General features: G+C 37.4%; 1 protein-coding gene across 2 annotated transcripts in view; it reads right to left on the bottom strand.

Annotated features, from left to right (window-relative positions):
- The window catches only part of LOC145766937 (denticleless protein homolog), a 57192-nt gene extending 31389 nt beyond the window's left edge, over positions 1 to 25803 (bottom strand). The window contains exons 1-2 of one of the 2 annotated variants that reach the window (XM_082578645.1): positions 25716 to 25780; positions 2945 to 3039 (exon numbers count right to left, since the gene is read on the bottom strand). In XM_082578645.1, coding sequence (XP_082434771.1) covers positions 2945 to 3039; positions 25716 to 25764 — 144 coding nt within the window. In that variant the 5' untranslated portion in view covers positions 25765 to 25780. Of the gene's footprint in view, positions 1 to 2944; positions 3040 to 25715 lie in introns of both variants that reach the window. The other variant, XM_082578646.1, reaches the window with a different exon arrangement.
- Between the last annotated feature and the right edge of the window lie 1770 nt (positions 25804 to 27573).

The raw sequence follows: 27573 nt of genomic DNA, 5'->3' as shown, positions 1-27573 counted from the left end.
GAAACAAAAAACTCGCAAAAAGTGAATTTGGGTTTCCCCGCCCTTTAAGCACATCTTTTCCAACAGAGAAAAGTCTCTCCACCGCAGCACTGGAAGGAATGGGGGTGTTGTATTTAATGAACAGATGTTTTAACTCGGTATTCGAAAAGCTCAAGGACTTGCTCTTGTCCGAAAAAAAGGCGTCCACAATTGTTGCTTCCTTCTGCACAGACGTTTCACGGGATGGCGCAAACACTCCAAAAAATACATCCTCGGAGTCATGACTGGTGTTGGTGTCACTCTTTTCGGTATCAACCTGGCTTGATGTCTCCCGCAACAGTCGAATTACATCTGTCTTGACTTTTTCTCGCAGTGCGTCAGCATCATTTGTGGCAACGTAGTGCAGAAATTGTAGCTACGACGTCTTGAAGGAGGGATGAAGACATGATGCCACAACGCATTTCATGTTGTTGAAGCACTTGTTGAATCGTTTCTTCACCCCTTCAAGGACTTTCACTTTTAACTCCTCACATGTCACAAGATCACTGATCTCGGTCAACTTCTTCCCGCAAATTGTGATGGTTGGAAGCAAGACTCCGTAATATGCCTTGGACTCGCCCTGGAGAATGTCTAAAGCCTGGCAGATAGGCTTCATCACACGGAGATATTCGCCGAAGAAATTGACGTCAGCTAGAAAAGACCGAAACTTTGCGACCAAGCCGATCATATAGCTGCTTGACCACGCCAGTATTGCAAAAAAACCAAGCATTTTTTCAATTTAAATTAAAAAGTACCGTAAAACGCCCTAACTTTAGCCATTTTTTTTACTGCTTTATCAATTATTTCAACAATAGTCCTTGCATAAACAAAAATTCTATGCTAAAAACATGAGACTGGTTTATTCTTCACAATCGTGGTATTTTAAGACTGATTACAGTTTTCCAGGTGCCTTTTTTTTTAAAAAGCCTTGTGTGGCTAAAGTTAGGAATGAAATCCTAACTTTAGCCGCATAAATTAAACTGCTTTCATTAGTCATTTATGACTGCTATCTTTAACTTTAGCCATCAGGAAAGTTTTAAAAAACATGAAACATGATTTCTACTGACACTTTAGCTGTGTTTTGCATATAATTAAGGGGGGCGTGAGGGAGGGGGGGGTAAAATTTTTTTTTTATTTAAAGTTTACAGCAGCAACACAGAAAATGAATCAGTTTGTAAATGTACTGAAAACCAATGAACAACAGACAGAAAATTAGTCAACAGTTCGTGTATGTACTTAAAATCAATAAATGGGAAGACCTAATCACCACATCGACAGCATTTCAGATTTAATTTCAAACACTGGGACCCTATCATTGTATGGTATGGCACATTCGCTTGAGACCCATCATCAAATGCTGCATATTTTCTTTTATTAGACATTTTAGTTATGGTACTTGCAGGTAATATAGGTATCTGAAATGTCAAGAAAGTATAAATAAAACCTTGGTATACCATCACTGAACCATACGAATATGGATTAAGTGGCGGCTAAAGTTAGGGTATTTCGTCTGAAGTTGAGGTCCTTACTTTGGCCACCCATAATATTTTTAGTTGAAGTTGGAGTAAGCTCATCAAATTTTAACATGGGACTCTCTGCCATATTACAAATCTTTCTAACTCACTGATTTTTTTCTGGATACTCAGAAAGTACATGAACCGGAGTCAGTTTTCCAGGGTGCATTTTTTCCGGTTTTAGCGAGTTTTAAAAATTGTTGATTAGTAGTCCCCCATATAGCTGGAGATTTCACCAAACACCTTTAAACAATCCACATAGTCCCTACTGAACTCACGCCCTACTGTGTGTGTTTGCGGTGCTTCTCCAATTAGATTTAAAAAGCTAAGCGAAATGTAAACAGGGAAATGAAATTTACTTTTGAATGCTTATTGCCTATGCATGACATTTGCGGTCTCCACAAAGAAATGTCATGTGAAATTGACAATTTCGGTGCTTGGCTTTTGTATTTCCAAGACGCTAATGGATATACAAACGTAAGGCAACATTAAGAAAATTTATAATGCTAAACTGTTAAACTTTGCAAGGACGGTACAAAGTTTTATTTAGCAATATTGGGCTTAAATAGGCTTCAGATGAAAACTACATTGGGTTCTAAAAACGTTGAATCAGAACTCTTGGGAGAAACATTAGCCAAGATTCACTTTTCGCTAAATAACATAAAGGGCTACTGTTAATTTAGTTTCTTAACAATTAGCGTTAACAAGTTAACAATTAGCGTGATGTAACATATAGCATTGGATCTGTCTGGTCCACATGACTGGGACAGTCATTGGTGCAATAATCATTTGGTTCACTAACACTGCAACACCAAAGTTAATCTGCATTTTTCTTGTGTGTGACACTCCAGATAGCAAAACCCACCTTTTTACTTTACTTCAATATTTGCAGACAGTAAATTAATATGAAAACCGTTGTCTGTTGGTTGGTTTCACTTCCTTTGAATCACTATATTGTATCAATGAGAGCAAAATAAAATATTGTTAGTGGATGTCACATTGTTCATCACTGGAGTATTGGAACAATGGAACAGTTACTATTGTGTGGGTCTAAACATTATTTGTTGCCACTGCATAGCTAACCACTATTGACACAAAGTTTAACAGAAAAAGATTTGGAAAGATATAAACACAACACAGCAATTATTTCACATTAATGGGCATCATTTGTGCCCTAAACTAAACCTTGACTTGATTTGGCTTTGATTTATGATTTATATATTATATTCTTTGGTGAAATTATGCCGAATTGGACTTTACATTCTGACATCGAAATAACTAATCTAGAATAGATTCGAATCCACAACTATTCGAAAATGCCCATCCCTAGTTGTACACCAGGTATATGCAGAAAAATTGTCTTTCTAATTATTTAACATAAAATAAAGGTATCCTTGCAATCAAGTACTCACACCAAGACTATCCAAAAAGTACAGTTTTTCTTCCTTTCGACAGCAAAAATTTTGAACCAAACGATTTTTGATTGATGATTTGAACAACAAGGCATCTGAATTGACCAATTATAAAAGATTAGCTTGAAAAGGATTTCTTTCAGGGGATAATTATGGTCCATGTGCTAATTTGTGACCATCAACGTACATGTTCACTTCACAAATATAATGCAATTGAAAATAATTTGACAGAAAAAAAATTACAGTTTATTTATCAATAATATTATGACAACTTGTGTAAGTTATATCTTGTCATATGTGTAAGTATTATACCAACTATGCGACTTGTCTTTTGGTTTTGAAATTTTGTTTTTAGAAACATTTTGTTTTCATAAAAACAAAATAAAAAATGGCATCCTGACTTTCAAGCGGTATAAATATTTTATACATCTGTGAGACGTGAGTTTGGTGAAATGCAGACGACAACCCACATAATAAAAGATTGTCCGCTGTACAAACTACCTCATGGTATAAAAGGTCTAGTCTCCATTTACAATGACACCAAGCAGTGGCTAACGGATGGGTGTCGTGATGCATTGTACCGTGAAACGGGGTGAGATTGGGTCAGTTTTGACCTTTGCACTGTTGTAAAAAAAATTGCAATGCCTCTAAAAGTGAATTTTTTGGTCAGAATAAGCAGTTGAGCACTCTTGGTTTCCTTCACATGTCTCATCAATTTCAGGTGTGAAGAATGTCATTTAGCTACATTTTTTTGGCCAAAATTAAAAATGTCCTTTAAACCATTTTTTTAAAGAAGTATTGTAACTTTTTACAGCCACCAAATTAACTTGTTGAGGGTTATAGGCAAATTGTTCGTAAGCAACCGTTCGTAAAACAATTGTTCGTAAGCTGGTTTTCGTAAAATGAAATCCGTAAAACAATTCTTCGTAAAGCATTTCTTCGTATAGCCTACATCAAATTTTAACTGCATGCACGAAAAAATGCTTTAGGAAGAATTGTTTTACGAAGAATTAATTTTACAAACAATTGTTTTACGAACAATTGCTTACGAACAATTGCTTACGAACAATTTGTCGGACACCCTTGTTGAGAGCAAAAATGAAATGCGTTATTCGGCAAACATGGTCACACCCTCTTATGACGAACTGAAAATTACCCAGAGAAATTCTCAAATTCCAGAAAATTAAAAATAATCTAACTTTATTACTTATATTTGAAAAGACATAAAAAAGCTACTCGAATTAAAAATTGACCACAAAAATGCAGCAGCCTAACGATTGAGTTCACTTTGGATCAAAATTTAGTTTAAAAAAAAAAAGCGCTGTGGAGTAGTATCGAACTCATTCACTCGCGAACACCAGCCCGGGAAAGATCGCATGCCCCATGGACTCAGTTGAATAAAATTGTCGAATTTAGAACTTATATAGGCCCTTTTTTGTTCTCCTCTCATCTTTTGCTTTGAAAGAGAAAAAGAAAAAAGAATACGTCATGACCGGTCAAATAGTGTTTGAGATTAAGAGACCGGAGCCGGTCAAATAGCCACTGCCTAATTAGAAATCTTCATTATTACTGTAACTGTCTCCGACGCCAGTGTAGCCAAATCGTTTGACAGCCGCTGGCTTCGATCAGTCTTTCAACAAGGTTGATAGGATCTCCATTCTGTTTTGTTCTTTGCGATGTTTTGCAATCAATGGAGATCACCGTAGGGTGTACAAAAAAAAATAAAGTTCTTTGGATTTTTTAGCCTATTTGCTAAAACTTGCATTTAGGGTCACAATTAACTTTACAACAAAAATTTTTCAATTTCAAAGATGTCTGACGCCAGTATTCTGCGTTTCCGTGACAACGAGGCCAAAAATTCATATTTTGGTCATATTCAGATCCGTAAGTGCTAGAGACTTCATTCTTGGTGCTATGGATGCAGAATGCCCACTTTCCTATCACCATTCAATACATTTATATAGCCTAAAGTCTTCACTTTTTGAGATTTTTGCTAAAAACTCATTTTTGCCCTGTTGTAATAGGGATTTATCCATAAAAAATCTTAAAAAACATGAAATTCAACAAAAAATTCATGGAAATATGAATATTTACGCTGATATGTAATTTTACACCTGTTTCTGGTATACAGCTGACAGGCAGTGATTATTATAAATCAAAGAAAAGAATTGGCCAATGAACATACATCACCCAATCAGTTATTTACTGAGTAAGTGATACCATTACAATTACATTTACGAATCAATGTCGCATATACCAAACTACATTATTTCATACTCATTACTCTAGCATGTGATGTATAATTATGTTGTTTAAGCACTGATATGTTGCAGTAAGCTAGTTACATGCTAGCAGTTCAAGCTTGTGGCAGAACATCACAATACTGTACACAAAATAATGGACTATTCAATGTATGGTATAGGATAATACCATATGAGACATTAGTTTTTCTTACATCCCAACTAAAATGTTTTGAAAAGAAAACTGGAAGCAATTAACTTGTCTAAAAAATAGTTAAAAGTAACAGCAACAATGCAGAATAATCTACAACTTAACACTGGAGTCCAATCTGAATAACACAGTCTATAAGACTACTATATAGCATTATAACAGTCTTCAAAAGGCTCTTTGTGTTAGAAGCTAAGCAAAGTATTTGATCATATTGCGTTTGGTGAATTTTTCGGATGATGTTGCTGTAATAGCTTGTTCTTTCGAAAACTGTCGGACTATTTGGTATAAAAACTGTTTCTCTTGCTTGATGTGGTGATGAGGTTGCTGTGGAATTTTGTCAACAAACCTAATGCTCTTTCACATGAATCATTAACAACACAAATATTGTGAACCATTTCTTCATCTTTCAAGAAATTGCTGTCTTCTGCCCATTTCCTTGGATGGCTGAGAAGAGTCTATTCTGATTGTGTCCAGAAGAATCCATGATTCTGAGCCAAATAAATCTCGCAGCTGCGTGTCCTTGCTGATGTTTTTGGGCATTTGCTGTTCAGTTATCTGGTTTATGCTGACGTGTGGTTGTTGTTGTTTTTTTTGCATTTTAAAAGGATTTACTCAAAGTAGAGTTTTCCGTTGTAGTTACTTTTTCGCCAAACAAGCTCATCACCACCAAGCGTTCAGTTAGATACCAGAGATGGCAGTCTAGCTTCTTCAAGTTTTCCTCAGCAATGTGACTCAATTGGGCAGGGAGATGAGATGCACCATTCTTCACTAATCTTTACTCAGCTGCTTGTACAGCAGTAAGTCATTCAGTGTGACATCGCATGCAATAGTGCACTCTAACCAGCTTTTTACATTATATAGAGAAAGAAAAGTTGCCAAAGAATACACCTTATTCAGGACTTCTTCATTGAAAACACTTTTTGCTTTCAACTGCGATCGAAATAAAGCAATTTTAAAAGTGTAGAGAAGCTTTGCCATCCATCTAGCATAACTCGGAATGGCCCGTTTTGGTGAGTTCGATTCGGTGAGTCCGATTCGGCGAGTCTGATCCCTTAACGGGGGATTTTTTCAATTTTTTTTTTTAATTATTGGGTACCGTAGCCTAATTATCATTGCCGTTTTAGGGTTTGGGTTAGAGGTTAGGAACTCACCGAATCGGACTCACCGAATAGTAGCAGACCCAGCATAACTGGTGGCACCTGGACTCCTGGAGCTTTAAATGCAAAGTTCTCCTTTTTTGGTAATGCTCCTCCGAGAAACACAACAGAAAGCACAAGAAGTTCTCTATAATCCTTACGGAATTTGTTTGAATCCTTAGAGCCAGGTAACAAAACATCAGCAGTCAGCACATCTGGTCTTAGTCCATCGTGGCCAAGCACTGTTGTCTCAAATATCGTAATAATTAAGGTTCAGTGATGACCAGAGTTCCTTCAAAGCATTAAATGTGCTGTCTTCTGAAGAGGATGTCTCTCCAGTCCATAAACAGTTTTGCATGCAGCACCACATGCTAACTCAATGATGTGGTGCCGGCAAGCAAATAGAAGGAGGTTTCGTCTAAAATATTCTTCAAGACGAACCACAATACCTTTGTTACAACCAGTGTTCACAGAAGTGGTATCAAACACTAAACCAACAATTTGGGATATATCAACACAATATTTTTGTAATTGTTGAATTGTCGCAGTACATTCAGAGTCACTATTTTTAACATCACTTAGAGACAAGAGGATCTCTTCATCTTCAATGAGGCATTGCAAAACAACATGTGTTGCGTTTTTGTTTGAGTGTGCTGTCTAGGATGCAAAAGTTGGCCATCCATCCCATTGTACAGTAGATTGTATCGCAAATGTTGAGCATTTTTGAGAGTTTTTCACTGTTTCTCTTAATTTGACTACCCATTTCGGTTCTAATTATATGTACATGTACAATTTTCTGGTTCTTTATTGTTTAAGTCTGAACCTATTGAAAACACAAGTTGTGTAAATGGCCTAGCTATGGCTAATTTGATATTTGTCTGCAACAAGACAAACATTCTTGTTTAACAGTTTGTATTTCTTGCTTTATAATATAACTGGCTTATGCCGGTTTGTACTGTGCTAATTATACCCCTCAAATTGCATTATTGTCTCAAAAACAAATGAAAAGCAGTTAGCAAAGCAGCTGGATTTAAACTATCATACATACTGGTTAGGGTGGCTCTTATTTGGCAAAAAATGAAAAAAAATTGAATTTTGTGTGGGACACCCTTTTAAAAGGTGAGGTTGTAAGAAAAAATAACACCTGTAAAAAATTTTTGAATTTCAAATTGATTTAGAGGTGGCCCTCCCCCCCTAAAGTTTTGCGCCCTCCTCCAAAATACAAAACCTGCATATCTCAAAAACTGCTTGAGCTAGAGATACGGTTTTTGTGTCAAAAGATGCAGAAAGCATGATTTCCTATCTGCTTTCTGAACAGTGATTGCGTCTATCTTGAGTAGAAAAGCAGTTATTTAGAAAAAACCTGTTTTCGGTATTCTAGCACAAAACAGTGCTAAACAAGTATTGTGGCCCAACCTATTCAATTAACAAAGTTCATAAACTAACCTGTAAAACTGGTAAAGCAATAAACGAAATAAGTATTCTTTAACTTTTATGCATTCATGCATAGCTAAAATAACCGTTTTTTATCATATTCCTTGGAGAAACTCCTGAGCGTGGAATCCGCTTTCCAGCTTCAGGTGCTATGCATCGCACTTGTTGGATGGCGAAGGCGATTTATGCAAAAAGCTTGATTTGCATTCATGGTATCTGTCCGAAGAAATGGTTGGACTAGCCTTGTTTGACTCTTGATTGTCTGTGGAAAGTAAAAAGCTAATGGTGGCAACCATGTTAGATGAAACAGGAGAACGTCCACCAAGGAGACCAAGCATCAAAGTAGATGCGTTTCTTAGCAATAAGGGTCTAGAACAGTATTACACCTCTAATTCAAAATGGCTTCTTCAGCTGTTGGGTGAAGATGAAGCAATAATTATACTTTCAAAGGATCTTGCTCATTGGACTGAAGATGGTGCATTTATTCAAGCTTTACACATGGCGAAGGGACTTTCAGTAGTGAATGACAGAGCAGAGAGAGGAGTTGCTCTAAGTCTAATCCAGGATTTTAACAAAATCTTAACTGAAGATGAGCCACAACTTCAGTTTCTTTTGCAAGTTGTTACTGAACACAGGAAACTGTTACCAAATTCCAACAAGAACAATATTGTCGATTCTTCTTCGTTTAAACCTTCTTTGTTACTCCAGGGGTCAAGGGCTCTGTCTTTTACCACTCTTGGGCAGTGGCGATGCGGTTTAGATGCTTGAGCAAGTGTCGAGCAGCAATCCTTTGATTCGTCCATTTATCCATTGATTCGTCATCCAGTTCAAGCAGACCACGCACCCCATTTGGCGCAGTTACAGATGGTGTGGTCTGTGGTTTGTTCCTCTTTGCCACACTCACAGATTGCGGATGGAGCCATCCCCCATTTGTGCATGTTGGAGCGGAATAGTCTGACTCCTGTAGGCTAGCCCAGTACGCAGGCGGTTGAGCCGCACCCAGGCCTTCCTTGGCAAATTATGCATTCCGGTTGGATGGGGGCTGGTGTCGGAGATACAACTTTAGAGTCTTGAGGAGTTCTTCTTCCACTCTGAGCTCCATTTGTTGTCCTCCCAGGTAGTCGCGCTGATGGATTGGTCTTCAGCGGTTTTCATCAGGAGTTGTGCGTCACATACAAATGGTTGTCTCGATTTCAGTTGCCGAGGATGCTCGATTGCTCGCTCATAGACTCATAGAGACTTGAGTGGAGCAAGTGGTTGGGGTTCGTAGTGCGGCGAGAAAGAGACAGGATGGCTTCTTCGCGACGAAACTCAGTTGGTTGGTTGCCTGCAAGGACAGGGAAATTGTCCGATGGTGTAGGTCGCAGACATCCTGTCACGATACGCAAGGCAATATGTAAAATATTGTCGATAATATCGCTTCTTCCAGTACTGACCAGAATTACATTTTGAAATGAATATCGTTACCAGTGTTCCCTCTAAGGTGCAAAAATTAAGACAAAAAAACGAAATTTTGTAGACGGTTTCGTGGTCACAAAAAAGGTTGTAAAATCAAGATTTGGTCAAATGCGTTTTTTCTAAATAACTGCTTTTCTACTCAAGGTAGATGCATTCAATGTTCAGAAAGCAGATAGAAAACCATGTTTTCTGCATCTTTTAACACAAAAACTGTATCTCTAGCTGAAGTGGTTTTCGAGATATGCAGATTTGGTATTTTGAGGGAGGGCACAGAACTTTAGGGGGGGAGGGCCACCTCTAAATCAACTTCAAATTTAAAAAAAATTTGCAAGAGTTATTTTTTCTGACAACCTCACCACTTGAAAGGGTGTCCCAAGCAAAATTCAAAAACTCAATTTTAAGAGCCACCCTAATACTGGTGTACCAGTATAAATATGCACATTTAGCATGAATTTTTTGTTGAATTTCATGTTTTTTAAGATTATTTTTGGATAAATTCCTATGACAACAGGGCAAAAATCAGTTTTTAGCAAAAAACTCAAAAAGTAAAGACTTTAGGCTATATAAATGTATTGAATGGTGATAGGAAAGTGGGCATTCTGCATCTATAGCATCAAGAATGAAGTCTCTAGCACTTACGGATCTGAATATATGAGCAAAATATGAATTTTTGGGCGCGTTGTCACAGAAACGCAGAATACCGGCGTAAGACGTCTTTGAAATTGAAAATTTTTTGTTGTAAAGTTGATTATGACCCCAAATGCAAGTTTTAGCAAATAGGCTAAAAAATCCAAAGAACTTTATTTTTTTTGGTACACCCTAATGGAGATGTGATTTGCTGAGCAGGGACCCCAGGCCAGCTTTTCTGATGTCAGATCTCAGCAGCTGTAATAAGTTGGTACGGTGACGTCCGGTTTGGCCTTGGTACTTTTTGCTGCCAAGTATCGCAAATTCAAGGGCTTTCTGGAAATCTTCATTAACCTTTAAGTTATTTACGTTTTAAAAAACTGGACCAAGCTTACCCCTAAGGACAATCTCACCCCACTTTACGATATAGCGACAACACGAAAGAAGTGGTATTAAAATAAATATGGCAATGAGAAGTGTTTCTATCAGGGTCCACATTTTGTTGCTGTCATCACATTACTCATTAGTTACCACCAGTGACGATCGGTGAGGGAAAGCAAAGAAAGCAGTGCTTACCTGAGCGAAAACTATGCAAAATATAATGACTGAATTCTAGGTTTAACTTCTTATTATTTTTATCACGTCTATTTTAACTTGAAAATTACTGTATTTGTGACTAGAATTACTCGTTTCTAAGTCCTCACCAAACCGCATGTTTTGCCTATAAATGCCAATTAACGCAAACGCTCCTGTCAGAAACAACCACTGAGGCTCCATGGAACGAAATGGCCCGTTTCGGCTAGTCCGATTGGGCTGATCCGATTCGGCTAGTCCGATTCGGCTATTACCCTTTTCGGCTACAGCCCGATTCGGCTAGTCCGATTTGGCTGATCCGATTTGGCTAGTTCTCTATTGGGCTACAGTCTTTAGCGGTTAGTTCCCTATTCGGCAATTTTTTGAAAATCCAACGATAATCCTTCGGTAATCCAACATCGTTTCTTTTGCATTCCGACAAATTTAGCGAAAAATGATTGAATTATTAAATTTCTTTTATAGTTGAAATTATCGATGCTTTAGATGAGTGGGGTTTTGACCTAACCATTGAGATCTTAAAACTAAAAAGCGAATTAAATTTATTTTTGAACTATTACTGTTTGCTCAGATGAAATTGACATGTATCATGTGTCGCCGTCTGCATGCAAACTTAGAATACATTAGAATCCTCAACTATTACAAAATTCTGAATTTTGTATTTTGATCTCGAAGCTTTAGATGAGTGGGGTTTAGACCTAACCACTGAGATCATAAATCATATTTATGACACCGGTTACATCCCTAGTGATATGGTACGTTCCATATTCATAGCTTTACCAAACAAAATCGGAGCAACAGAATGCTCACTCCACAGAACAATTAGCCTTGTGGATTACGTAACAAACAGCTTACTCCAAAATAATCATGATGATGAGATTGGGAAACTACAATCGGAAATTTCAACAGCACAGTTTTTATTTGTTCCAGACAAAGGGACCACAAAAGGAATTTTTACATTAAAAATGATAACAGAGACATGTGTCCGATCTCCAGATCTTATCAACGCTTACAGTGAGATGATTTTGAGAGACATCGAACATATGAATGGAGTTAAGATTGGGGTACAAAATGTAACAAGCTTGAGATACGCTGATGAATGATGATACAGTCCTGATAGCAGAATCTGCAAACGATCTACAGGACTTAATAAATTGTGCTGTCAATAACAGTACACCAATGGGTTTAGAGTTAAATTTAAAAACAGAATGTATGACCGTATCAAAAAAGAAAACTTATCCAAATTGCAACCATACACTCAATAGTGTGTTGCACTCAATGGTGTGAAACAAGTTGATAAATTGAAATATCTTGGGTACACTATAACTTGCAATGGCAAAGTGACACTAAAATTAAAAAGAGAATCGCTATAGCAAAGGACACTGGCGCCGACTTACGGGGTGGCCACGCCACCCCGTAACCGCTATGGCGGGGTGGCAGCCACCCTGTTTAAGTTACATTACTTACTGCAAATAAATGTGATTTGAACGGAAGTTTAAATCTTTTTTTGATCATTGGTTTTCGCTTCAAGTCAACGTGAAGCAAGAGGTGAACCAATACAGTATTGCAAAGAAAATGATTGTTTTGTCACAAGCATGATACTAGCGAAACATCAAGCAAGCTACGTGAAGATTACACAACACGTGGCTACAAGTTTTTTCCTTGTTGTTGTTGCGATCGTTTTATTTGTTACTTGTCATAAGTAATTGTTACGTTAGGTTTACAATGGGATTTATTAATCAATAAAATACGATCTTTCCATTGCCTCCCTCAAAAATCTTTTTTGAAAATTTTTAAACTGCTCATAATATCGCTATAAATCATGACAGCTATAAAATACTTGGAAATAAACTTATCTGGATGATTGATAGCTCCACTCCCTAAATGAATATCTATTTTAAAATTTCATTAAAAAAATGCAATTTTCGAAACTTTTTGAGTTTTATTTAAATAGTGCACTTAGTAAAGTAGCAGTTTTAACGTTCTGCAAATTTACACGTTTATATGATTATATTCGAGGAAAGCTACACCCCCTGCCAATTCCCAATAATGAAAGCAACCTTTTTCAATTACTCAAGATTTTGCATTTTGAATTATTTTCCGATTTCAATTGGAGTGTACTGTCATCTACTTCATGCTTTAATTTCTACTTTGTTATCTACTTCATGCAATAATATTGCGTGTCAATGCATGACAAACTGTGAGGCGGGAATTTATTGGTCTGACATACTGTAGGAGTTGCTTGTTACATCCAGGGCTGCGATTTTTGCCGTTTTCGGTGACGAGGTCACTCGACACGCGCCATCACTATTCGACAAACGCCGTACCTTATGGAAAAAAAACAAAAAAAAAAAGGAAAATAAAAATAAAAAAAAAACTGAGAGAGGACTAAACATCGTCAGGTCGAGGAACAATCGGGGGGGGGGGGGGGGCATCACGTGATGCAATTATAAAAGTGCTGACTTACGTAAACTTTCTTGCGCCAGGTAGCCTACTTCAAAGCAAGGTCTAAAAGCGACGCTTCACACGCGAAACTCCCAAGGCGTCAGCGCCGCCATTTTGAACACTGCGGGAGAATGCTTTGATCGAAGTTCCAACATTTCGCAACACACGCTTCGTGCTATTCGACACAACGGGTTTCTTTTATAGATGAAATAACCTAGGCTACGTTTATGCCAGTTCGTATTTCGCGTTTGAGCCAATTAACAATATTGCTCTGGTAAAATGACTGTTGGATACTTGCTATGAAAGTTTTTCACATGTAGAAAACAGCCTAGTTTCCGACCAGATGTTCAGAAATACAAATAAAAAAGCCGCTATTTTTATGGAAAGGAGTTCTCTTCCAGAACATTTTGAACACTGCGGGAAAATGCTTTGATCGAAGTTCTAACGCCTGCCATCAAACATTTCGCCACACACGTTTCGTGCTATTCGACACAACGGGTTTCTTTTATAGATAAAATAACCGAAGTAGGCTACTTTTAGTTGTCAACGTGTTTGCAAGTGTGTATTTATGTCTGACTTATGCATTTGTTGTTCCAAGATTGCTGAAATGTTTTGCAATGTGAATAAAAAATAGTAGACAGATAAACACGGCTGGAAGTCGACTTCCTTCCACTAAAAGAGTTTCTGTGATTACGTAATGGGCGATGTTGCACATTCACAAAAGCACACAACCCAGCTAGCAAAACCTGTCGTTTTTACATTGATTCAACGTCTGCAGATGTTGAATCACAATGCATGACATGTATCAACAAGTTTGCTGGCTGGGAAGTCTGGACATTTGCAGGAAATTTGTCTCGCACCAGGCGAGATGCCATCCTTTGAAAGATTTAACAATGATGGATTTATGTAGCCAGTGCATGATGACGAAAACAAATTTAAGATTTCCTTGCCGTTATATAACTTAAAGCAGGTGATTGATACACGAGAAAATAATCGCAGAAGCACATAATAAAAGAACGCAATAAAGCCTACTTATTACGCAAGTTTTTTATATCAAGAAAATAGCCTAGTTTCCGACCAGATGTTCAGAATCAGAAACAGAGATAAGAAAGGTCGCTATATATAAGAGTTCGCTTTTAGAAGAATAGTAGGTAGAGGTAGTCACTGGGAGTGGACATTTATTGGACAAGGCAAGGTAATAGGCAAGTTGTAAGCATAGCTTTGACCAACTACAGATAGGATAATCTTCAGTTAGTCAGTATCCGGTAATGACTAAAAAACGATAGAATCCTCCGACAACACGGATGGCAAAAGCTTCGGTCGGTCTTACCGAGAAGCGGTTAAGGTTCAGCAAACAGCGAGTGAAGTGCGGGATCTGTTCGAAGGAGCTATCGAGAGAAGCATTGCCATGTCACTTTGGAACTTATCATTCAGGTAAACTTCCGGCTAATAGCGTTTAGTAGCCTAACGTCGCAAAGCATTCTCAATTTTGAACATGTTTAATTTAATAGTGGTAAGCAAAAGCATGCTTCTCGACGAGACAGTGATAACGTTTCTGAGTTTGCCCAAGCACAACCAACAAGCAGTTCAAGTTCGGTCGGTGAGCTTCCATCTGCAAATATAAGGTCAGGCCCTGGCGATAGCACGTCTTCACTAGATGTTCAAGCTCATCGGGAAGCGATCAGGAAGTTGCAACGACCTCTCAATCTCATGTTGAAGTACCACCAACAATCGATAGATCTAGGTCTGAAGCTGGAACGCTCTCCAACGAGTTACGAGACGAACTACGGTAAATACATCTAACATCTTCGGCTGATTTCTGTAACTTGCAGTGCTGTATATCCATTCTTCCCTAAGAGTTTTTAACACAGAAAAATTTAAATCATAAAAAAATGGCTGGCGTTAAGCAAACGGCGACTACGAATCAAGCATTCGCTTCAAAGGCAAACCATCTCGCCATTACAAAATCGCTGATCGATGCGATGAACGTACTGGGCGATCGCTTATAATCGAACGCTTATAATCTAACTCTTGTGACGTCATACCACTATTCGACAAACAAACGCAGAATTTTTGGTCGTTCGACAAGAAAGAAAAAATCGCAGCCCTGGTTACATCATAGAAAAAATTACGAAAAGTCGTCCTGTAAAAGTCTGAGGCGAGAATTTATTGGTCTGACATAGGAGTTGCTTATTACATCATAGAAAATAAAGAAGACATAAACCCAACGCTTCTGCGTCTGGAATTGCAACAGCTGGAAAGTTTTCAACAGCAAACAGATTTTTGTTTCAACTATGTCGCAACTGCTTGATCTATTTGCAAGCAATGAAACAATTTCATTAATGCTTCCAAACGTGGTCTGCGTTGTGAAAATATACTTATCGTTGCCTTCCACCACCTGCGAGACGGAGTGATCATTTAGTGCACTCAGGCACATAAAAACCTACTTGCGATCTACCATGACGCAACAGCGATTGAACCACGTCCTAATTTTAAATGTTTATCAAGCTGAAGCTTCACGGTTACAACTTGACCAGTTGATTAGCAGTTGGATTGACAGAGCTGCTGTTCGCAAAAATACTTTTGCCAAATGTTAAGTGTCAGACCAGCAACGTAACAATAAAATTCACGACATACCTCCTGTGCTTTGTTTTAAAGTTGCTTTGTAAATTGTCGAGCTACAAATCAGGTGTGAAAAGACAATTGCATCTACGAAACACGCTTAGTAAAAATCAAACAAAAACATGCAGTTTGATAGTTTTTAGGTTGCCATATTGTGCTACCGCCACCCCGTGCAAAAATAAAAGTCGGCGCCTATGGCAAAGGATACTTTCAGTAAAATGAGCACAGTCTTCAGGAATCGCAACATGACAACAAAGACCAAAATTAAACTTTTGAAAGCATATGTAGAATTAATTCTAACCTACGGATGTGAATGCTGGACAATAAGTAACGATATGATAATAAGAACAGTTAGAAGGCGCCAGATGCAATTTGTAGGTCATATTCACAGACATGGAGATTTGGAAAAATTTGGGATGGGAAAAAGAAGCAGTGGTCGTCAAAGATTAACTTATTTAAACAGATTGAATCAATGGGCCACAAACACAACAGTCAAAACGAAGGATTTTATACGAATGGCAAATGACAGAGAAGTTTGGAAGACCATGATCGCCAACGTCTGTATCAGATGAGACACATAATCATCATCAATCGTTTCTTTTGCATTCCGACAAAGAAAAATAAATTGAATTGAAATTTAGCGAAACATAAAAAGCGAATTGAATTTATTTTTGGACTATTAAATTAAAATGTTGCTCACATAAACTTGACATGTATCCTGCGCCACCGTCTGTATGCAAACTGAGAATATATTCGAATCCTCAACTACAGTATTACAAAATTCCAATCCCTAGTTTAACAAGTCAATACAATCAATACAGTACATAACAAGTAGGGTGGGTCGAAACGAACTTTTTCTCCGATTTCATTGCTACAAACTTTCTTTCTTGCGAATAATCATAAAACGACATTCCTGAAAGTTTGAGCTTGATCGATGCTGATTCTTACCAGTGTTCACTACCTGTGAAATAAGTAGGGCCAGTAAAAGTCATTAAAGTTATATTTTTTTGGTAATGCAGAAAGTTGTCAAACCGATAACAGTGAAACAACGACGTTTCTACGGTGTCTATTTAAGAAGTTATAAAGTCATAAAAAGTTATAATTTTCTGTTTTAGATCATAAAATATGACTTCATTTTTACTTTAAAATACAAAGATTGAGCCGGAGTAACTTTGTAAATGCAGTTCAAACAGCTGCTGTAGACATTGAAATTTGATATATAATTTGTCTATAAGGGAGACAATGAGAGTTCTCACACTGAGTCTCACGAAGCATTGGAAGCAACATTTTTATTACCTTCTGTAACTGTAGCCTAGTATTAGCGCTTGCTGTTTGATGTTAATTTGCATTGTGACATCATCTTGACACATTATTTTGCAACACACAATCCAGTCTCTGAACATTATAAACACTCGCAGTAGGCCACTACGTCGCTAATAAGCTGAACCGTCCTAACTCCAAAATGCAGTTTTGAGAAAATTGAATTTTAAAGTTCACGCTGTGTTTGCTGTACATTGTTTAATCTTTCTAAAAGTTCTCTAACGGAAAAACATGAAAACTATACATTGTTTTTCATGGAGCTTTGTTGTTGAAAAAAAAGATAATTCTTTTTTGCAAAATTGAACGTTAGAAAAATGAGTATGGACATACGATAATTTAACAATGAAAAATTGTCGAAATATAGTTACAATAAAACAGCAAAATTGTGATGCGAAATAGAAAGAAATATAAGTAAGCCTTAAATATCAACATACAAAAAACGATTGAAAGAAAAATTAACTAAAAGAAAAGGGAGTGTTAACGTGAAACGTGTAAAATTACTTTCAGAGCAGAGTATCGTAAGTCCCATTTTATTATTTTATTTTTTTGCAAAACTATCGTAACTTCAATTTACGATAGTTCATCGTTCTGTATCATCAAAACTAAAGCAGATGGACTTACGATGCTTTAACAAAATAAACTGTAGTTTATAAAGATATCAAATCAATCAAAAACGCAATTTTGAAAAATTTGGACTTACGATAGTTCAGCTTATTAACGGCGACTAAGTCAACCAGTGCTGAGACCTCAAGAGTCAAGGGTACTTTTCGAGTACAGAGCTTTGACTCTTACTATTAAGTAGCTGGTTTAGTAGGTAGGCCTACACATAGGCACCGACTTTTATTTTTGCACGGGGTGGCAGATAGCACAATATGGCAACCTATAAACTTTCAAACTGCATGTTTTTGTTTGATTTTTACTAACCATTCCAAAATTGCATTTTTTAAATTTGAAAATAGATATTCATTTAGGGGGTGGAGCTATCAATCATCGAGATAATTTTATTTCCGAGTATTTTATAGCTGTCATAATTTATAGCGATATTGAGCAGTTTAAAATTTTAAAAAAAAGATTTTTGGGAGAGGCAATGGAAAGATCGTATTTTATTGATTAATAAATCCTATTGTAAACCTAACAAATGTAACAATAGCTTATGAAAAGTAACAAATAAAACGATTGCAACAACAATAAGGAAAAAATCGTAGCCACGTGTTGCGTAGTCTTCACGTAGCTTGCTTGATGTTACGCGAGTATCATGCTTGTGACAAAAACAATCATTTTCTTCGCAATACTGTATTGGTTCACCTCTTGCTTTACTTGACTTGAAGCGAAAACCAATGATCAAAAAAAGATTTAAACGTCCGTTCAAATTACATTTATTTGCAGTAAGTAATGTAACCTAAACGGGGTGGCTGCCATCATGCCATAGAGGTTATGGGCCCCTATGGGGTGGCGTGGCTGGCCACCCCGTAACCCCGTAAGTCGGCGCCAGTGGATGCATTAGACATTTGAATTTTTGTAGTGATTTTCAAGCAAAATAGAAGTGTTTTGTTAGTTGTTCGAGTGTGTTATTGTTCAAAATACATGTAAAAACTTACATCCGAGTTATTAATTAGAGATTAGCATAAATTCGATGCTTTAAAACAAAGTCATATGTTATCATATATTTCAAAAAATAAAGTCATATTTTTCAATTTTTTAGGTAAAAAAAATGGCCCTAGTAATAAGTAATAGCACAAAGTCACTATCAAAGCAGTTGTAATTATTAGGGTAGGCCAGTCCGTGGTGCATTCCCAGGTCCAACGTCAATGCAGGTGAACAATGGTTGCGATTATTACAATTTAAGTACTTGACATTTCTTGGCACATTTTCTCAAATGATCAAAATATAGTCATCATAACACACATTATTACCTGATTTGTTGCCACAAGTGTGGATGCGAGCCTTGCATTTCTCATCACGTCGGGAACAACACCAGTATTTCTTAAGCCCGTCTGGACTATATTGAGCTAGTTGAAACATGTAGCCATCATGTAGAAAAACCTCACCTTTGCGCTGCCTACTAATCGATTCCTCTGCCATGATCAAGTAACATCAACTGAGAGTCTAACGAAGGAACTAACCAAAGGCATTTCAGGTCATGTAACGCCGAAACCCAGGTTTACTCTAAACTGCCACTTAGGTTTTAACTTTATCTTTTATGGCAAACGCTATTTGGCAACTGTCTTTTTTTCGTTGACACGTTTTCGCTGAGACTTTATCTCATTAACTTCTATTGGTAATCATGAAAACTGTTGTTTTCATGTAAAACACATATTTTGAACGAACCCAGACATCAAAACTCGTCATTTTTACATTGATTCAACGTCTGCAGACGTTGAATGAATGTAAAAATGACGGATTTTGCCGTCTGGGAAGGCACTCAAAGGTAAACACTGGATAAAATGCAAGAATGCAAAAGATACCATATTGTCGAATTAAAATACAAAATTCTCTAAATAAACAGAAGAACCGGACATACATTTTCTGTTATCATTTTTAATGTAAAAATTCCTTTTGTGGTCCCTTTGTCTGGAACAAATAAAAACTGTGCTGTTGAAATTTCCGATTGTAGTTTTGGTCTCAATCTCATCAACATGATTCGGAGTAAGCTGTTTGTTACGTTATTCACAAGGCTAATTGTTCTGTGGAGTGAGCATTCTGTTGCTTCGGTTTTCTTTGGTAAAGTTATGAATATGGAACGTACCATATCACTAGGGATGTAACCGGTGTCATAAATATGATTTATGATCTCAGTGGTTAGGTCTAAACTCCACTCACCCAAAGCTTTGAGATCAACTATTGTGGAATAAAATACAAAATTCTCTACTGCAAATAAACAGAAGGCGTCGTTGGATTTAGAATTTTGTAATAGTTGAGGATTCTAATATATTCTAAGTTTGCATGCAGAAGGCGACGCAGGATACATGTCAATTTTATCTGAGCAAACATTGATAGTTCAAAAATAAATTTAATTCGCTTTTTAGTTTTAAGATCTCAATGGTTAGGTCTAAACCCCACTCATCTGAAGCTTCGATGATTTCAATCGGATCAGCCAAATCGGACTAGCCGAATCGGGCTGTAGCCGAAAAGGGTAATAGCCGAATCGGACTAGCCGAATCGGGCTGTAGCCGAAAAGGGTAATAGCCGAATCGGACTAGCCGAATCGGATCAGCCCAATCGGACTAGCCGAATAGTAGCAGACCCCCAGGGAAGCAACTATCAAAGTTGCTTTCCCAAGGTTCAAAAATGTCAAAAAACGCCTTTGTTTTATCCAATCCTCACTCGTTTTGCAAAACGTCACCAGCTGCTTAGCCAATCAGATGTGTTATGGTGAGACCAGGTGAGACTTGCTTTCCCAGTGACGTCAATGCGTACATTCGCTAGACTAACTCGTCAGAATGGTCTCTCATCACGGTACACATCACATCATCATAATGCCGAAAAGATTGTTTCTGTTTTTTGATGTCTCCTCGCCATGTACTTCAGCCTAGTAGCTTTCATAGTCAATTAGTCATGCCTTTGCCCTTTTTACAGCGTTGATATAACATTTCTTCGCCAATGAACGTTGTTCGTTAAGCTTCTATACGCAGGAGGCAAACTTATCCAGCTTTTTGTACAAATTGTTTAGGCCTAAGTGTTAGTTTTTGTAGTGTAGGCCTAACTGAATATCTGAGAATGAACATTCATGACGAATCAAATATTTAGACAACTATTATTCCATGTCTAACACTGGATTTTGGTCTTGCAACGTTAAAATTAAGATTGTTTATGACTTCTAAATATTAAATGGACGTATGATCACGACTAGAGTTGTAAATGCAAAAAAACGAACCGTTTTTTTTTAAAAAAAAAACGTGATTCTTTTCAAAAAAAAATTGGGCCAAAAAAAACAAGTGTTTTTGGTTTTTTTTCATATTTTTTTGGAAAAGTTGCAAATTTTTTACAATTTGCAGCTTAGTTTCATTATAGTGCTCTTGAAAAACATTAAACTAGTAAAATTGGTTTATTGGTGTGCTGAAATACCTAACCTAAGTGTGTGTGCTTGGCAGCAGCATATGTTTTTTGCATAGCCCTTAGCCTACGTTGTTTCACTTTCTTTTTCATTCTCAGGCATGTTTGTGGCAGTAGACCTGACAAACATTGAATTAATGCAATTTGATACATGACATAATGTAGATGAGTTAATTTCTTTTTCCTTTTATGGAAGTGCCCTTTATGGAAGGTAGCCTACGATGTTAGTATACCGGTAGGCCTACTGGTTATTCTTGTACACACTCAATGGCAGGCCTCGAAATTTGTACTTTTTTCCGGCGGTCAAGCATGTCCTACCGGACTGGCCCTTTCAGCGGACATTTAATATCTCAGCCGGACATTTTTTTGCATACGTAGATTTTGCACAAAATTACACTACAGTATTGTGTAGTCGTGTTTGTAGAAGATTTTCTACAACAGAATAACTCTGCAATAGTTGATGGCTTAATTAACCGACCCTGAAGTATACTGGGGCAGATTGCTTGCAAATAAAGCAGTGCGTTAATGACAGTCGTGTAATGACGCAGTAAACACAATTGAAAACAACAATCCAAATTTCCTCATTACAAAAGCAACTACGATCACTTATTCCGTGGTTTTTGCGTTATAGAATCGTTGTGCCAAGCGATTACTGCCGGCGCGGGGTTGTAAATCTCCAGCTCAGGACCGTCCAGACAAATGCGCATTAGTGACTCAATAGTGTTAGCCCTCAACAGGGATGGCCCTCAATAGTGTTAGTGTTAACTAATTAACACAATAGTGTTAGTCTAACACCCTCCCTTCTGTGCAGAAATTCTATTTCTATCAGTATCAGCGTGAATAAGGTCGCCACATTTGCCTGAGCACGTGCGGAACCCAGCTGAGACTTGCTTCTCTGTGACGTTTCTTTTTAACAAACGATCAATGTAACGTAATAATCCTCATTGTCAAAATTAGAATACATATCCTGCCGAAAAGTTCAGACAACTTTATTTCAAGGCAACATTGCAAGGCGTTGAAATGATGTAAAAATGGCTACTTTTGCCATCAGCTCGTTAACCACGCCACTCTAATGTGATCTTTAAAGCAATTGCCTGTACTATTAATTGTTTCAGCTCCGTATTTGTTCGCGTTAAACAAACAATTGTAACAATTCAAATTTAAAATATATTTTTGCTGCATTAGCTCTATTTTTGTCAAGAACTTTGCGGCGGTCATTTATGACCGACCAATGAGTCGGCTTCGGCAGACATTCGAGGTCATTCCGGAGGTCATATCCGCCATGACCGCCGGAATTTCGAGGCCTGCAATGGGTTGACGGAATTTTGGCAAAAACAAGATGACAGTATTCAGAACACACATTACCTTGTTTGTGGTAATTCACTAATGCAAGCTATTGCCAATAGCTTGTTTAAACATGTTTTTAAACTGATAGCTTAACAACGATGAATATGCTTTATAAATGTTGAAACAGAAGTATTCTTTTCGTGTGATGTAAGGTCTTAGACACTTTGTCATTGATGCTTCTTGCAGATCATTTGTGTTTGATCATAATGCAAGAGATCTTATCACTGATATTTTTAGCTATCAAAAGTAAGTGCATTTGTCAAAAAAGGTTTAGGTTAATGTTCGTTTCAAATGCCCACCACCAATGTTAATTATTGCTAGTAACTACCAACCAAGAATGAAGAAAATTTCCCTTTAAAGTGGAGTTTTTCAACACTGCTCAGTGTTCACATAGTGAATAAATGCTTCATAATACTTTTCCTGACAAGAATAAAGTTTTACCCATATTAGGCTACCGCAATGCAGGATAAAGATACAAAACAAACATCAAAGATGAAAACTTAGTTTATTTGGAAACTACACTGGAGTAAAAAGGAGTAAGAATTGACCTCTTGTCGTTACGCACCAATAAAACCATGATACGTAACTTTAATTTTTTTTTTATTATTGGGTAGAGGAAAGATTGATGAAAAGTTTGGCAAAACAGAAAAGTTCTAAAGTCTCAAAGTCCTGAAAACTACAGTAGTTCAATTTGGATGGATAAGTGCAACCATACTTCTTTTAAAAATGTCTATGACAGCACAATGGTGTGATTATGGAAAAACAAACATGACTATGACATCACAAAGGAGTATTGAACCTCTTCAGGGAAAATAAAAAACATCAAAATGTTTCCATCTTTCACTACATTTAAATGTAATTTGGGCTAAAAGTTGGGGCTTTAGCACTGCACTGCTTTTGCCAAACTTTTCATCAATCTTTCCTCTACCCGATTAAAAAAAAAATTTTTTTAAGTTACGCATCATGGTTTTATTGGTGCGTAACGACAAAAGGTTAATTTCTTTTTATCTGAAAAAGTAGTCGCCAAAACTTGTTTTAATGTTCATAAACAGATAGCCCACCCAGAAAACATGGGGTAGAGCTAAAAATTATCCAAATATGTTGAGCGGTTCTTGAGATATTGCCATTTTTCTATTGCTCCTTATCCATGAAGCCACCTAGTGGCTAAGGTTATTTCACTTATAACTCGAGAACCGCTTGTGTGATTTTCATCAAGTTTGCACCAAATGCACATCAACTGGAACAACCTCTTGACGTTGTACTGGAAAAGGTGTGGAGTGCTGGTCAAAAGTGCTTGTGTTAAGTAGAATAACAGGACACTGTCACTGACCACCTGGTCCTAACATGCCCATTAACCAAAATCCCAGGTGGCTTCAAAACTGTTAACGAGTGTGGTACTGCATTTAACAACTGGCTCGACCAAATTACAGACAATACATGAGATGTGCCAACCATAGGACACTGTTACTACTATTTGAGACAGTGAGAAATCTTTATGGCTTGTGTGTTGAGACTTGGGACCTACAAAATTGCAATGAAAAAATAGGCCTATACCAGACATATAGTCTGATTTAAAGTAAGTTATACAAGTTATGAGACTGTTTCTTTGTTGAAAGAGACGCTATTGCAATGAGTTTACCCTAATTGCTGCATATTGAGACATTTAATGTCAAAATAAGTAAAAAAAAAACGAATAAAAAACAAAAAAAACGATAAAAAACAAAAAAAACGAGCTTGTTTTTTTTTTAAAACAAAAAAAAAACGTTTTTTTACATCTCTAATCATGACATAGGCGAAGCACAATTTGACAGATTTTTATTTTTGATTTGTTTTGGAAATGCTCTCAGAGCACACCATATTGGAAGTGTTTTTCAAAAATTTCTGGGGGAGGACCCCCAGATCCCCCGCTGAAAGTAACACGCTTTTGGGCTTCGCCTGACGGTTACGCTTTTCGTGCCATACTACCTTGCTGCAGAATATTTCCAAGTTGCTTTCCCAACGGTTTAAGCCACCGAACGTCACTGGTTACCACGCATTTTTAACAGATTGTTTTATCAGGCGGATTATGCAGAATTATTGTCAGAATGACAGTGGTGTTGCGACGCATTAAAATATGGAAACAGCAATCCCAAAATGTGCTATTGTAATTTTAATAAACACAGCAATATGGGTGCAACCTAACTCAAACCATGAACAATTTGTACCATCAGTTCGTACCTTGAAAAGATCGAGAGAAAAAATTAAAAAAGCCGAAGTCGCTGATTGCAGTTTCCGCAAACATTTTAAAATTCCCCCCCTGAAAAGATCGAGAGAAAAAATAGCACAAAGCCGAAGTCGCTGATCGCAGTTTCCGCAAACAAATTGAAACGGAGTTTCCGTTTTTCTGCAGTTTCCGCAAACATTTTAAAATTTCCGGTATTGATCCTAAGAGTTTGCCAAAGTCGCTGATCGCAGTTTCCGCAAACATTTTAAAAGGGTTAGGGTTAGATAAGGTTAGGTTCTGATCGGAGTTTCCGCAAACAAACAAACTGAAAAGATTGAGAGAAAAAATATAACAAAGCCGAAGTTGCTGATCGCAGTTTCCGTTTTTCTGCAGTTTCCGCAAACATTTTTAAATTTCCGGTAATGATTCTAAGAGTTTGCCAAAGTCGCTGATCGCACTCGCAGTTTCCGCAAACATTTTAAAAGGGTTAGGGTTGATCGGAATTTCCACAAACATTTTAATATTTCCGGTAATGATCCTAAGAGTTTTTGTTTGCTTGCTGAAACTCCAATCAGCGACTTCAGCTTTTTTTTTCTCTCGATCTTTTCAAGGTACGAACTGACGGTACGAATTGTTCATGGTATGAATTAGGTTGCATCCCAGCAATATTACCCAGTTATTACACACTTAAGAGTATGGTATACAAATATCTTTCTAATAATAAAAAGAGCACTAATAGCAATAACAAATATGATTTTCAAAGGCCCTTGAAAAAAATGGTTGCAAATTGACTCACTGACTATACTAGAGTGATTTTTTCTGGGAATAATCAGCAGAGTGTTTTTTCCAAGGGAAGATTTTATGGGTGTATTTACCAGATTGAATTTTTGAAGAGACATTTACCTACATTCTATCTATAGCCTAGCACTATACAATACATACGATACCGTACAGCTATTCCATACCTACAAACTGCTGAAACTTTTTGCAGCATATACCGTACTTATTAGAGGTCATAAAATTGTGAAACAGCAATCATAATTCAAAGTAGGATAGACTACAATTGAAAATATCACTAACTCACCATTCCTTGTTCCAAAGTTTCCGTGAATTTGTCGATGAAACACTTTCATGATTGACGTATCAAATACAAACCACTGCAGCAAGAAAAAACAGAATTATTATGAGTTGAAGCTTATTAAGTATGGAAATAATAATATCTCACCACCGTAAGTTATAATGGGCTGTAAACTAACGTACAATAGCCTAGGCCCAGTAGACTGAAACTGGAGTAGGAGTCCTAATCCTAATTTAGGACAAAGGAACTAGCAGTGAAAGAAGGGAAAACGTCAGCCAGCGATTTTTGATGAATTGATTTATCGCGCCAATCAGTCAGCTGGGATTTCGCGCGAGCCGATCAAGCGTAACCTTCTTTACGTCTTGTGTAGTTGTGATCACTATATTGGGGTCATTCTTTGTGAAATCGTCTAGGCTAGGTCATCATCATGCTAGGTCGTCTAGGCTAGGTTAGGTCATCGTCAGGGATACCTAAACCAGTGCCGGTGTCAGGGTCTCCCAGAGGGGGGAAAGTCGGGCAAATTTCCCCCCTAGCATAATATTGTAAAGGAAAAACGAGTAGTTTTTCGTTTTTTTCACGGTTGATGGGGGTCCATTTTTGCCACTAAAACAATAGTGTAAGCTACCAACTTAAAAAATAAACAAATTTTTGAATGAAATAGGCAGTTCCAAGCATTTTTCGATCATGGTAGATGCTACTTCAAATGTTTCTCATCAAGAACAAATCATTCTCGTTTTAAGGTAGGCGATGTTAAACTGCTTCATGACGTAAAGTTTGATGCTGTAAAGCCTACTGCTTTCTGCACCATCAAAGGGTTTCTATTATTTAAACTTGAAAACTGGTGCTGCTGCCGCTGCGTTTGGCTAAGCGCGTAGCCCACTATTTTTGCTTGACCAACTGAACCTTGACTTCAAAAACTGCGCTGGCCAGCCATTTTGATCCAACCCGTCTGGAAAGATTAAAACTGTTCAAGCAAGATTCAATTTAAGGGAAGTAAACCCTTTTTGCCTATTGTCTGCTTATGGATATCAATGCGTATTGCGTAAATCTGTTTGGAGTTCATAGTATTGTCCAGACGTCATAGCCTACTGTATGATTTTTGCAGTAATTGAATGATCGACTCTCGGCTGAGCTTGTGTCATTTTCAATTGTACCCTGCCAGATAGGAAATTCTTAAGAAAGTTTTCTCATCCAAGCAGCCTACTTGAACAGTTTCAAATCTATGCTTCCCTGCATTTTGTTGATTACAGTTCCAAACAATATTCACTCGACTAACCTATTCATACAGTGATAAAGAACTGTTTAATGGATAGCTAGATTTCAATGGATAGGCTAATGTCCGCTCCGATAGCTCAGTTGGTTAGCACGTGTGACTTCGTGAACGAAGAAGCTTCAAGATCAAGCGGCGCTAGTCCGACTCTGAGTGCGCCCTTAAACCAGGGCCGGATTTAGCTAATGGGGGGCCCGGGGCACTTTTAGATCGGGGAGCCCCCGTGCAAAAAATTTTTTCAAGCCTACGGCGCGAAAAACCATCTCTACGTCTACAGTAGCATCAGTCCAGTAGGCTACTGCACAGCATTTTGCAGAAACTTTAAAGGCCAAAAGGAAAAAAATAAACACAAAATCACATTTTTTCCACTTAGGGGGGACCTAATTCAAATATAAAAAATATTGACGCCGTCAGCGTAAACGCAAACGTTCAAAAAACCATACGCCGTATGCGTCAATGTAACTTGTAAAAAAAAGTTGGCGGCGTCAGCGCATACACTAGCGTAAACTCATTTTGTTTGCTAGGTGCCAAACATTCACACGGTATAAACCACTCGAAACAAACAAATTTTATTTTGAATTTCCACGAAGAAAC

Source organism: Aplidium turbinatum, chromosome 3 (genome assembly GCF_918807975.1).
Source record: "Aplidium turbinatum chromosome 3, kaAplTurb1.1, whole genome shotgun sequence".
Classification (NCBI taxonomy): Eukaryota; Metazoa; Chordata; class Ascidiacea; order Aplousobranchia; family Polyclinidae; genus Aplidium; species Aplidium turbinatum.
The sequence above is the reverse complement of the archived record's forward strand: the minus strand, read 5'-3'. Positions and strand labels throughout refer to the sequence as shown.